At 34.8% G+C, this 13,445-nt stretch overlaps 1 protein-coding gene across 3 annotated transcripts in view; it reads right to left on the reverse strand.

The window, feature by feature from the left end:
• Positions 1-13,445, reverse strand: part of FSTL5 (follistatin like 5) — a 356,700-nt gene that overhangs the window by 20,145 nt on the left and 323,110 nt on the right. For all 3 annotated transcript variants that reach the window (XM_009272309.2, XM_009272308.1, XM_009272310.1), the window contains 2 exons: positions 11,171-11,278; positions 9,489-9,613 (listed from right to left, as the gene is read on the reverse strand). In XM_009272309.2, the coding sequence (XP_009270584.1) occupies positions 9,489-9,613; positions 11,171-11,278 (233 nt within the window). The remainder of the gene's footprint in view (positions 1-9,488; positions 9,614-11,170; positions 11,279-13,445) is intronic.

Consider the following 13,445-nt stretch of genomic DNA (forward strand, 5'->3'; position numbering starts at 1 on the left):
TTCTCTCGTGCAACACTTGCAACATGTGTATATGCAATACACTTTTTAATTATTGCAAAATGTTGTCCAATGATTACAGTGTTCACAAGAAAATAATCCAAGAAATTTTAGGACAAAGGAAAGCATCTTAATTTCTAGATTTTTAGAATCCAGGAATATATGAAACTATTTGTGTTATATCATAAAGGAACTTATTCTCAGCAAAACTACATTTGTAGTGTTGGCAGCAAATGTGTTTTTTTTTTTTTCTTGTACCTTGTAGGGAAGGAGAACTAGCAATTTAATAATAAAAAAAATTCACTTCATTTTTAAAGCAATAAAAGTCAAAGAAAGGGCTAGCTACACAGACACAGTGAACAAAAAACATTCCTAAAGATGGTCCTAAATGTCAGTACAAGGTAGGATAGGATTAAGAAGATCTGGCACTCCAGAAAACGTGGTAACATCAAGGTGGGCAGATGTCATATGGAATGCACAGCCAAATTTATATATGCCAAAAGAAATAGTAAGCGCTAGTAGAAAATGAATAATGAGGTAGAGATAAGGACTACAAAGGTGATAAATTACATATGTCAAAACTGTCTCAAAAGATCTTTTTCTTCATTTTAAAAATGAAGTTCACATACTGTTACAGCTGGGGATATGTGAATATTCAAAAAACCAAATACTGAACTCTACCACAATTCCTTTCTCTCCCTTCTTTTTTTACTAGTGACCCATATCAAGAAAATATTAGACCAGACCAAAAAACCCTTTTTTTATATGTAAAAAATATGATAAAATGTGATTTTTGGCACATAAAAGCACCAGAGATTACACTTGTATTGAAAATGTAAGACTAACATGGGAAAAAAAGTCAGGCACATCATAGCAAGTTGCTGTGTTCTAATTTGTAGATAATACAGGGGGGTGGGGGTTGTTGGTGGTGGCTCTGTTAAGATGGAATTTTGGATATTTTATCCACAAGAAAATCTTGCATGCTGACAGTTGGGAACCCATGGAAGGAATACAGACAAAACAGTCTATCCGTGTAGATTTGGAAGTTTCCTTAATCTTTGATTCATATGATCACACAAGCATCTCAGCTTTACTAAAAATTAAAAGATAGATTTGTAACATAACATCAAATAGGAAAGCTTAAATGCAATGAATAAAAATTTATTCTAAATGCTTAAAAATATAAATGTGCAAAAAATTTCTGAACAAATTTTCACTATTCCAAAGTCACAGATATAAAACAACACAATCAAGAAAATTAACTCTATCCAAGCCAGACCCAGCACAATTTTTTTAAATAATTGTGCTCTGATAGTTTATTAGCAAACATACAGAAAAATGGTTAATTACATAATTTTAAGATTGCCTTAAAGCTAATAAATGAATCTTTATAATTTGGTTTATTTAGAAAACCAATGAGTAATTAAGGCAGCACTAAGATAAGATAACTTCTAATCACTGGATACAAGAAATTATGTGTCATAATTGCAGGGATTAGTTTCGTCTTATAATTGATCACATTTTTATACATTTTATTATGTCATGTATTTTCACATACTGATACACGCTGAATTTTTAAAAGCAGATAGGTACTAGGAGACAGGTGCAACAGGTATTTATTTATAATAATGGTTGGTTTGGCCACTTCAGATGGACAGATCATATTACCCCAAAGGTAAATATTCCTGTAATGACTTCTACACATGCAAAAGGGAAATAAACTTACAGTGTGAAAAACATTTACAGTTTACCAAAACTCCCCTTCACTTTAGTAGAGCCGACTAGACTTACTTAAGCCAGGGTCTAGCCGTTTCCTGAGCTAATGGGGAAAGACAGGTAGGCCATAAGGAATTTTCCTTTTGTGATGCTATAGTTTTATAGCACTCCAAAGGCTGACTGCAATCTCACATTTTAGGTAATATTTGAAGGGAATTTTCATTTCTAAATAGCCACACTGCGGTGGAAATGTTTTTTTATATAAACTTTTTTTCTGTTGACAGCTGACATTTTTAGTTTGAGGGCTTTGTGAAGTTTTACTCAAGCTACCTAAGAAGAAAAGATTTGGAGCATGAGTTGGATAAACTGGTCAAGCAGCATTTGTATTGTATTGTCAGCTGACACGGGAAAAGGCACGCAGGAAAATTGGTTCCAGAAACAAGGTAATTTTCAAGACTGATTTCTTATATATATATGTATGTGTGTGTGTGTGCATGCATATGTACATATATACTGCAAGGTTAGAAACAATCACAGATTTCAGTGCATTCTAAAAAATATTTTTATTTTAGCTACATTTAAATATGCAATTAATTATTAATTAAATTTCATAACACTGAGCTGAAAATGAACTTTAAAATTCAAAATAATTTCTCCATGAATTCCAAAATTAGCTGGATTAAATAAACCTCCGAACATCAGGTCTTTGCCAGATTTCAGTGACAGCAAATCTTAACTGTGTTTGTGGAGCGCTGACAGTTACTTCATAATTTCCGTAAGTGTTTTTCCACAGACGCAGTTGGGAATCCTTACTGCCTAGCACATTTTAAATCCTGCAAACACAGGTCCTTTTGAGCTGGAATATAAGAGTGGAGATGAAGGAGGATACAGATGAAGAGTAAATATGGGCACAGGGCATATCTTGTATGTACGTAAAGGATTAGGAGTTGCCTAGCTTGAAGATATGTAGTGGCTACATTTATGGACTCCTAGCTTTTTGGGTGGGGACATGTGAACAAAGGAGGAATGAAGTGGGGAATATAAGTTTGATACACTAAAGAGTACCTGCACATTTTTTAAAGAGGCACTTATTTCAACAGTAGTTGCTGTTGCCAATGGTGGTAGTTGAACAAAGTAAGTTTAAGAGCATTTAAACTGTCTGAACTGAATCTCTCAATCTTTCATTCTTCATATTCCCTCTGGAACAAAGATGCTGTAAAATCCACTATTTAAAGCAAAAAAGATGCAGAAAAAGGCTTTTCACTGTCTCCCCTCCATCTTTCCCAGAAGTTCCTATGAGCTTCTTTTGAAAAAGCAATGCATTTTGGGGCAAATACACAGAGAGGGGAAAGAATGACTACAAGGTTTCCATTTAGCACTACTCTCACAAAAACGAGTTTACAGAGTGGGAGACTGCAGAGTGAACCCCTAACCCAGATGGACCTCCTTTCTGTGCTGTGCTACCATGTAGGATTCATCGATAGATTCTACAATCATTATTAGAAATGGCAGTTGCTTTCTAGATCTTCTCTGCTTGCCCTGGTACTACTGAGCTGCTTTCTCCAATTCCTCAAGCTTTCAAGCTATTTCCCCTGTAGCACTATATATGTTTATAGCTTGATGACTAAGCATTATATATGTTTCAAACTTTCCACTCCCCTAATGTGTCTTGTTAACTGAATTTGTAAAATGTTAAATTGCCCCTTATCTTTGAGCTAAATCATATTGTCTATGTGAAAAACTCAACCCCCAAATTAATTCCACCTCTTTTGTTGATGCTTTGTCTACAGTTGACTCAGCATTTACCACTGCCATTATTTGACTTGCAAACCACTGAACAGAAAGTTCTTTCTGATTATGTAGGATTTTTGAAGCAAAATAATGTTTTCTCTTTGCTTATTTACATAGAAATACAGAAAATGCTCTCACAGTCCTTCAGCTACTTCACACCTCTGTAGGGGCTTAAACTCTGGAATGAAGTGTGAATTTACTGTATCACCACCCCACATGGGTTTCATTTAAGAAGGTTCACAGGAGTGCATTGGCAGCACATTCCAATTATCTCTTAAAGAAAAGCTTAGTTTTTGGACTGTTTTGTGCAAATGAATAAATACAATTTTAGAAAGACTGCTTCCCCTATTACCATACACAACAGAGAAATAAAAGAGAGAAAAAATTCAAACTGAGAATACTTTAACTCTCTTCATATCCTGAGCCATCTCATCAGTGAATTCATTGCTCGTTCTTCCACTTGTTAGGTCAGGTAACTATATGACATTTAAAATACTTGCTAAAAGATTAAAACATCTAAAAAGTTAGAGTTACTCCATTACAGTGAGTTCATTTAATATTGCTTTTGAAACATTTTACAGCAGTGTAATGATAGAGCTTAATTTATTCCCATTATCTTTTATTCACTTCTATTTACGAACAGTGGAGCTGAAATAATCAGCCCTTTTGTTCCTTAGGCTTCCAAGAATATATTTTCATGAATATTGTACAAGTCATCTTTTTGCAGCCATCTCACATACTAATTGCAAACGTCTATTTTTATAATAAGGAATGGTATTAGCAGACAATTAAGGACAAGATCATTGGTTGCTCTGAACTGCTTTGAACAAAAAATAGTTCACTGAATAAAATTTTCTTCTCAGTAAATGTATAAGGCCAAATATTGAAAATATATATACTCAATTCTTAAAAGGTGCATCTACAAAAGGAATAAGCTTTGTATACATTTGCCCGAGAAATAACTGAAAAAAACCTCTTGGGATTTGTACCATTTATTACAGATTAATAGATCTCATCCTGCCTAATTTTATGACCCCAGTGTCTGATAATTTTTCAACGCAACTTGGGGGAGGGGGAGATTTTTTTTTCAAGCTGTGTACACTGAAAATATGGGCATGACGGTGTGCATGAAAAACAATGCTTTACATTCATTCATGCTCTTGGTATAAGTCAACATATATTGGCAGCGAGTGCACGTCAGAGGTAAAACAAAGCCAACGATGACAGCAGGACAGGCTTTTTTCAAGATATGCAGATGAACATATAATTTCTTCCCTTTGAAATCTTCAGACTTCCAACAGCAAGCCTAGGCAAACTTATTTAAGGGTTCTTTCTAGTAATAATTATTACCGTTTTGTGCCATAGCCTCTTTTTCATTGCTGATTGACTAAGAACTTTGGTGCATTGCACAACTAGCTGGCACAGGAAACTCATGAAAAGACATAGGAAACACTGACTTTCTCTGAACTCTAAGCTTGCATTTTAAAAGTTTTCTGAGAAAAAGAAGAAATTTTATTTCCATCACGAAGGAATGCTCAAAGGCATGAGGCAATCCTTCCCTTAGAGTCAGCAGGTGAACTAGTCTTGTCAAAAAAACGCATAGAAGTTCTAAAGTTAAGTGACCTGTATTAGAGCCTTATCATGGGGCGCCAACCTGATCTATCTGCAGCCGAGGCTCTCTGTACAAACAGGGATTTGCTATCTGGAAACATCAGTGGCGCACTCTACACATTATTAGGGAGGTAATTAGTAGATTTTTACTAAAACTAATATATATTCTGTTTTTTTTTTTAAATATATATATTTATATGGTTAGCAGTTACAAAAGGATTACAGGCAAAACATTGCTTGATTTCTAATCGTGTACAAAACTGTACAAAACTGTTTCTCCTTCATCTCAGCAGTGGAAGGAAATAGTTTGACTGGAACATAAAAGAGAGGGAGACACCTCCCCACACCCCCAAAACTAACTGATGGTACTGAACCTACCACATTTCTCTCCCCAAAATGATAAAGCTTCTTTTCTTGTCCTCTTCTGTATACATATCAACTATTCACCAATTATGAAGGAGGGTTTAAAAATAACAGAATTGGTCTATTCTTCCTCTACTTCTTTCGTAGAAAGTAGGCTCATGCCTACTTAGTTTGCTTAGCTGTTGTTGTGATGGCTCATCACGATTGTTCAGAGCATGAATGTTATGCTTGCTGGTTATCAAACCAAAAAGTTATTTGCCCTGACTCCTGCAGTACTGTAAGTACAACCAAACATTGCCTCAGTCTGTGGTAGGAAAAGTCTGGGAAAACATTTTTTTTCTCGGGGTCAATTATTGTTTACCTCAGACCAAAATTTTTAGTACCTCTTCAAATGTCTGATCTGGGGGAAGTGCCTCTTAAATTATCTGCTGCCCAAGAGAGCGTTAAAATGTATGGAGTTTTCTTTTTTAATAATGGGCAGCCCATTTCTATTTTCATATATAAAAATAACCCACCTAGGTAAAGCAAATGTAAACTTCTTAAATAAAATTAATTTGTAATAAGTTTTATATACATACATATGTATTATTACCAATTATCATTTTAGATATTATTGAAAAGAAAAAAATGACCCACCATAGCTTTAAATTATTCACCCTTATTTCTGTTCCTATGTGTCAACAAGCCTACTTATCTTTACCTTCTGTTTCTTATTCCTCACAGTGATTAAAGAATAACTGATTGGACAGAATATACAGTAGATGGTAATACACTGTAGATGGTAGTAGATGGTTTGTGTTAACTATGTTACGAAACTTAGTTCATACTTTTAAGTGGTATGCCTTTTTTGCTTAGAAATGCCTTTATTCAGACAGAAAGTTTGGTTCTGGATGCTAATTTGGTAAGCCAATGCACACTCAGTCTTCTGCTCCATCGTTCAAAATTTTAGTTTACAGGTGACAAATGCACCTAGCTACAGAAAGCTTTCATTTTTCTGGAAGGGGCTGGTGTTGCACGGTCAAAGGGAATTGACTTCTAACAAGAGTAAATAGGGCCCTTGAGCAGTTAACTATACCAGCTAACTCAGCCAGTGGGGTTATTTCCCTTGTAGCTGTTTTTCGCTATTCACACTCATAAAATGCTCCCCTGGTTGGTATATACACCAAAGAATAATCAGCTTAAGCTTTATGTTTGTTGCCTAACATCCTTAACAAACACATGCCGTTACTGAGCATTTTTACTGTTGACTGGTGACAAGTTAGATTTAATAGACAGTTTTCCCTACATCACTACTAATTTGATAAATACAGTTAATTTAAAACCTTTCCTGACACACTGCTCACATAATTCATTTTTATTTAAACAAAAAAATCAAAGTACTTGAAGGTCAGACATTTTATGTAAGGCAAATTCTTTAATGACTGACTAACTTCACATAGATAGCTCTTGATAGAATACATAAAAAATAAAAATACAGCACTTGTCTACATACTGTTTTTTTTTTCTTTTCTAAAAAAGGCATTCAGAATTAAGTAGTGTTTCAGAAAACTAAAATAAGATTCTCTGTATTTCAAGTAAGCTCTTGAGTAGGTAAAAAGAGTTTATTGCTGTTGAATTGATTTTCTTGGTTAAAACCCCCAAATCTATGGTTTTAGCATTGGACAAACTACTGCAGGATTTTAGTCAGACTTCAGAAATCTTCTTTTGGTCCTTATCTGGCATATGAATGAAAAAAAAAAAAAAAAAAAAAAACAAAAGTCACAACAAGATAATTATATGAGGCCTGAACTGATGTACATGTTTATTATATATCAGCAGTCACTTGTCCAATTTTATTCTTTCACTGTTTAATTTAATTTCATATTCTTTTTTTATTTTTGTGGATTTTCTTTTATTCTTTAATTCTCTTTTCTCCTAAGTTGCATATAGGACAAGTGAAATGACTAATCAGCTGAAGGTAACTGTGACTCACCATGCAAAGCAGAAAGCGCCTACTTGACCTATTTAGGCAAAATATCAACTTAAAATTGTTTGAGTTAGACAAGATGAGTTCCTCACTAGCTCTGGACTGGGCCTATTTTTCTTTTCCCAATCCTGGTTCCCCTCCTTGCATGATGTTTATCCCTATCCATCTTTTTCTTTTCCTATTTACATGAAAATTAATGTATCTAAATCTCAGTTCTGTTGGGGTAGTACCTTTAGTACTTGCTAGCCTATGAAACAGTAACTTTTGTTCTTTCAAGCATACCTGTTTGAAATGTAACAGAATTATTTAATGCTTTTCTAAGGCTGAGTGTGAGGACTGCAGATTACTTCAGGGACACAATGTGCATTTATCTACTCAATTCAAGAAATATAGCAGAAAAGAAATGTAGCAGTAATGGTACTTAGAGTCAATTTACTATTCAGTTATATTCATTTAAACATTCCTTTTTAAATTGCATATGGCTGATTGCTAATTTACTTGTTAGTTAAGAGTTTTGTAGAAAAAAAAAAATTATCTTTTATCAACAACATCTTTAGGAGAAGCCAAATTTTTTTTGACAGAGAAGACTAGATTCATCACAGGCACATAAAGAGTAAATTCTGGAATCAATTGTAAAATCATCCTAAATTGCATGTTTTCACATTTAAAAGACTACCACTCACTACAATCAGAAATTATATCTTTTTTAATGGAGATGCATATTTACATACGCGATTTGAGATTTTAGCTGAAAGTGAATGATGTTGTCTCATAATTACAGGACAGTTTAAGATCATCCTAATGAAAGCATTTCTATAGAAACTTGAACTTGGAAGAGTGAAATAAACAAATGAGTTAATTATTTGTAGAGGTGTTTTAAGCTGACATAGGTCTGTGTCACCTTGCAAAGAACCTAACAGTCCTAAACGTACAAAGTGCTAACACATATTAATGCAATATTCAGATGTACAAATCCTAGATTGCAGAATTTTTCAATCACTACAGGTAGAAATGTTACAGAAAAAAATATGAAAAGAAAATGATATTTCACATTCTTACTAATGTATTTTGAGGAAGAAAAATAGATTTTCATCTAAGAGGCCTTGGGGAGATCTTGAAAAGATTTCTGCTTTATGCCTGTATTAAGTGTTGCCCTCGTTTTCTCACACTCTCTTTCTCCATCCCATATGTCTTTTAAAATCCAGCTGGTCACTTTGTTCCATTCTTCCATACTCAGAATATTTCTATCACAGCCAGAACTTCTCTGTTCTTTGGACAAACACAAAGACAATCTGACATTCACTGAGAGAAATAACTAAGGTCCCATGAATTTACAGTGTTTCCTGGCATAGATTACAATATGAACCATTTTAACATTATATACTCATCACCCATGAAATAAGACAAATTTTATTCATGCATCTAAACAGAGTTTATGTTACATGCTCAGTCATGGTTTGTTTTAAAAACAGCCTGCCTGATGAAAAAACAGATAGAAAAAACTGAATGAGCAGGAGAAGCCAGTTCATAAAGAGTTATGTTGTATCACAATTCCTTTTAAAACTCCAAAAGTGTTTTTTTTTTCTGGTCCATTAATCAAGAGAATAACTCCAATACAACATACATGTAATACAATATGGTAAATACTATATATGGCAACTGCTCTGAGCAGTAGGAGAAATTAATAAGTATTATTTACAAATTAAGATTTATGCTCCTAAATTAGGGAATTATCTGAATATTACACTTACCAATTCCTCAAGAAAACCCCAGATGATACTACATCTCAATTTTAGTATGTAGAGCAGTGGAACTTTTGAACATTTGGTGAGATAAGGAAGAAAAACTAATAAATGTGTTTGTTCTGATATCTAGCTTGTTTTCAATAAAACTCACATTTAGTTTGCTTCTGAAGAAGGGTGTTGCAAAGCAATATTGAAGTAGGTTGAGTGGTCTCAGATTTTCAACATTTTTAAATTATATTTTCTTTGGAGAGAATGTTATAGCTCATTTGAAATTTAATTGTAATTCAGTTAAAACTTACCTTATATGGGTAATGATGAGGGTTGTAGCCGGAATGAAAAAGTCATCCACTCTGTCAAACTGCTTTCCCACTGGCTGAGTATGGATTGTGTGATGAGAAACACTCCCACTGGCTTGTGTTATCACCTACATAAAGTAACATCATTATAAACTATAGAAATACTCTTCTAAAATTTAATCTCTATCCAAATAAATTAATACAGTACTGCTCCTGTATCCCATCTCTTATATTATCCTTCAGTTACCAAGAAAAAGAACACAAATGACAGTGAATAAAGTTGATCAGCATTACAGATTTCAGAGAATTGTTACATACCCCTAAGCACTTAATCTTCACGCTTACTTTTTTCCTTTTTTTTTCACCACTGAGTCTATATTTATTCATTTACATTACTAAAGCCTCTAGCAGTTCTTAGTGCAAATTAAATTTTTTGTTTACCTTTTTTTTCTTACACTAGATCCTAGAGTGAGATTAAATTTTTTAAACACTTCAGCCAGAGTGAAAAGATAAGATGTTATCAACTGATCCACAAGAAGTTATGGCTATGCATACTCCCAATTCTTGTCAATCATGAGGTAATTCAACATAGCACAGACATATTTCAGAAGAGCAAGTTGATTTGAGTTTACACATTCCTTAAGTTGTTATGAAACAATTTTCCTCAAATCCCCAAATCTGAGGTAAATGTTTATGGGTGAATAAAAGACAATTCCATATAATAGCCACTATGATATTCACATACATGAACTTAAGAGCGGATTAAAAAAAAGAAAATAACCGATTATCTATACTGTAAGGAAAAATGAGAGTGAAGACAATCAGCCGCTTTAAAACATGCTAAGACTGATTCAATTATCAGTCATTTTCTGGAGAGAAGTGACAGCTAAACTCCCACAAACTACCTTGCATACTCATAGTTACTAAGTGGCTGTAGGTGCTAAAAAGGTGTTTTCAAATGTTACTCATTTTTCTGCTTGAGCCTTGTGTTTGAATTTCTCTTATTCTTTATCATATATATATTTTAAATACATAAGGATTTCATTAACTTCTAAATAAAAAGAAAGTTGAAATAAAAAGTAATTTTGAAATTATGACATAAAGATGATCACCATATTCTCAGGGGATTACTTTAAATAAGGAAAAGAAAGTAGTGAAAAAGTAAGAATGCAAGTACAGCTTCTTAAAATGTTTCTTTAGAGACTGTCCCTAGGCTTGCCACTGCTCAGAGGCACATGAAAAGTAAAGATTTTTAGTATTTTACATCAGAAAAAAGCAGTAAGTAAAGATGGAGCTTGTCACCTCCAGGATGTCAATATAATTTTAGTAAAAAAGGAATATGCCTAAAATGCAGTTTATCTTCTAATTAGGAAAAAGCATCATAAACAGCAACAGTTTGCTCTCAAAAGACTTGCAGTTACAAAGCACGCTGCTGCTTTCAGCTGTATTCCTTATCCTTCTATCAATTCAGCATTGTCACTTCTGAGTAAGGGTGTTGAAAATAATCTCTAACTTTTTTAGCAAAGTCAGTTGTCTGAATTGTTTTCTGATTACCTGAAATCATTTCATTGCCCCTGCTGGGGTCATAATAATAATGCTTAAAGGAAAGTATACAAAATGTTGCAATTGCACAAAGGTTCAACTTGTCTAGATTTCCTTGCATATAATCATTCTGATCACCTCACCTGCAAAGTTGGTGAATTCTTTTCTGTGTTTCCCCAGCTCAGCACCCAGACTTGATCGTGTGATTTATCGTAGTGTAGTTTCACTGGAACAGGATCTGTACTTACTGCCTGAAGCATAATGAAAATAGAAATCCTTAGTTTCTGCCACATTTTCAAAAGAAAAATAATACTTATGCTTGAATTAAAATCATGACTGGACATGCATTTCCTGATGTTTTAAGACTGTATTTAAAAATTATGCTGTCAATTGTTGAAACAGCCCTCTGATTAATTCAAAGTTACCGAATTGCTGAAAAAGTAATTTTTATTCACTATGTGAATAAAAATAACATTTGACATTAAGATTACATTATACTGAAGTTATTAAGAACCTGAAAACAAAGGTTTTAAATCAAATTAAAAAGTACTTATCTTCCTTCCTTACCATCACTCTCACTTTACACATATCAGTTTAAAAAGTACACCAATTTTTGGAAAATGGCTAAAAAGGGAAGAGTATTCTCAAGCCACATACTGAAATCAATGCAGGGTGTTACTACACAGTCCTGCATTAAAACCAACACAATATTACTACACCCAAAGCTTCCTATCTCTGCTAGACTGGATATATTCTGTTGAAGTTGGAAAGATTGTTTTCATATGTTTTCCAATTACAGTTGCTACTTTTGGTAGTCTTGTGGTCAGAACCAAAGTGCTTTCCCTACGACCTCGAGCACTGTCTCTTGAGACCACAAACCTTTTAGACAGTTGAGCTCTACACCTCCTTTGTTATGAGAAGAACTGAAGACTTCAGAGGTATGAAATGGGAGCACAATGTATTTGATTAAGAGACATTCTGTATGAGGTAAACAACTGAGGGGATTACTTTTCTATTTCCATCATTAAAGCAGAAAAAATAAGTGGAAATTGTTTTTTAGTCTCACCATTATCCAACTATAAAGCACAGCTTGTTTATCAGTTTGTCAAGGAGAGTACCAGCTGGCTAATTAAGTGAACCTAATTTAAACTAATGATGTAGATCCTCAAGATAATGCACTAATGGCTGGCTGAGACTGCTGATGATACTTAACTGTACTCCTGAGGTGTTGCAAGCCACAGCTTCATCTAGGCAGAATCTGTTTTTCCTTTTGAAAACGGAAAATGAAGCCAGGTTGCTCATCGGCTCATTTAAAATCAGGAAGATACCCCTTGAAAAAGGTCATTCATGTTTGATAACATTTTTCTGCTGCAGGCTAGAAGACAAGTTGTCTAAAATAATACTTGGGCTGTTGTATAGCTAATTTGTTCAGGTGTGTCAAATTTCCTTTTGGCTTCCCCAGACAAAAGGTCTGACCCATATGTGTTCTGCTGAATGAGTGCCAGCTACGTTCAGGGTCTGGGCCATGGCACAACCAGGAGGAGGAGAAGGAATTGCCCATAGAGTCAAGCACAGGTAATGCAGCTCCCAAGAGAGAAGCCAGCAGCAGAAAGGAGCTGAGAGTTTTGGAAGCAGGCTTTCACAGCTGTTTCTAGCTAGCCAGGCTGATCTGCCAGCAGCATGGTGTGGACTGAACGATGATGAGGTCTGTTTACTTCAGCATGCCTCTAAGTCATCCCAGTTAATGGTGTGCTGCTAAGCAATACTGGACAATTGCAGGTGACAGTGCTTGCTTTCAAGAATTTGCAAATGAAAGCAAATACTTCTCTTAACTTTATAATGATAATTACCTGGCTAAATCAAAAAGCCTACATATATCTCTCTAATTATAGACCATCCACGTTTCCAATACATTTCAATTTAGTCTGCTCTAGAATCTTCTTTAAGTACTTATTTTGACAAATATAGTTGTCATAGAAATAAATCATCCTCAAATCTAGCTGTTTACATACGCACTGGACCTTGTTCTCACCAACAAGGAGGCTGGGCTGCAGACCATAAAATGGTGGAGTTCAAGATCCTTAGGGCACCGAGGAGGACGCACAGCAAGCTCTCTACCCTGGCCTTCCAGACTCTGGCCTCTTCAGGGATCTGCTTGGCAGAGTGCCATGGGACAAAGGACAAAAGGGAAGAGGGCCCCAAGAAAGCTGGGTAATATTCAAGGATCAACCCCTCCAAGCTCAGGAGCGATGCATCCCAACAAAGAGGAAGCCAGGCAAAAACACCAGAAGGCCTGTGTGGATGAACAAGGAGCTCCTGGACACACTCAAACACAAAAAGGAAGGCTACAGAGGGTGGAAGCAAGGACAGGTAGCCTGGGAGGAATACAGAGACATTGTCCGAGCAGCCAGGGATCAG

Source organism: Aptenodytes forsteri, unplaced genomic scaffold (genome assembly GCF_000699145.1).
Source record: "Aptenodytes forsteri isolate BGI_AS27 unplaced genomic scaffold, ASM69914v1 Scaffold13, whole genome shotgun sequence".
Taxonomy (NCBI): domain Eukaryota; kingdom Metazoa; phylum Chordata; class Aves; order Sphenisciformes; family Spheniscidae; genus Aptenodytes; species Aptenodytes forsteri.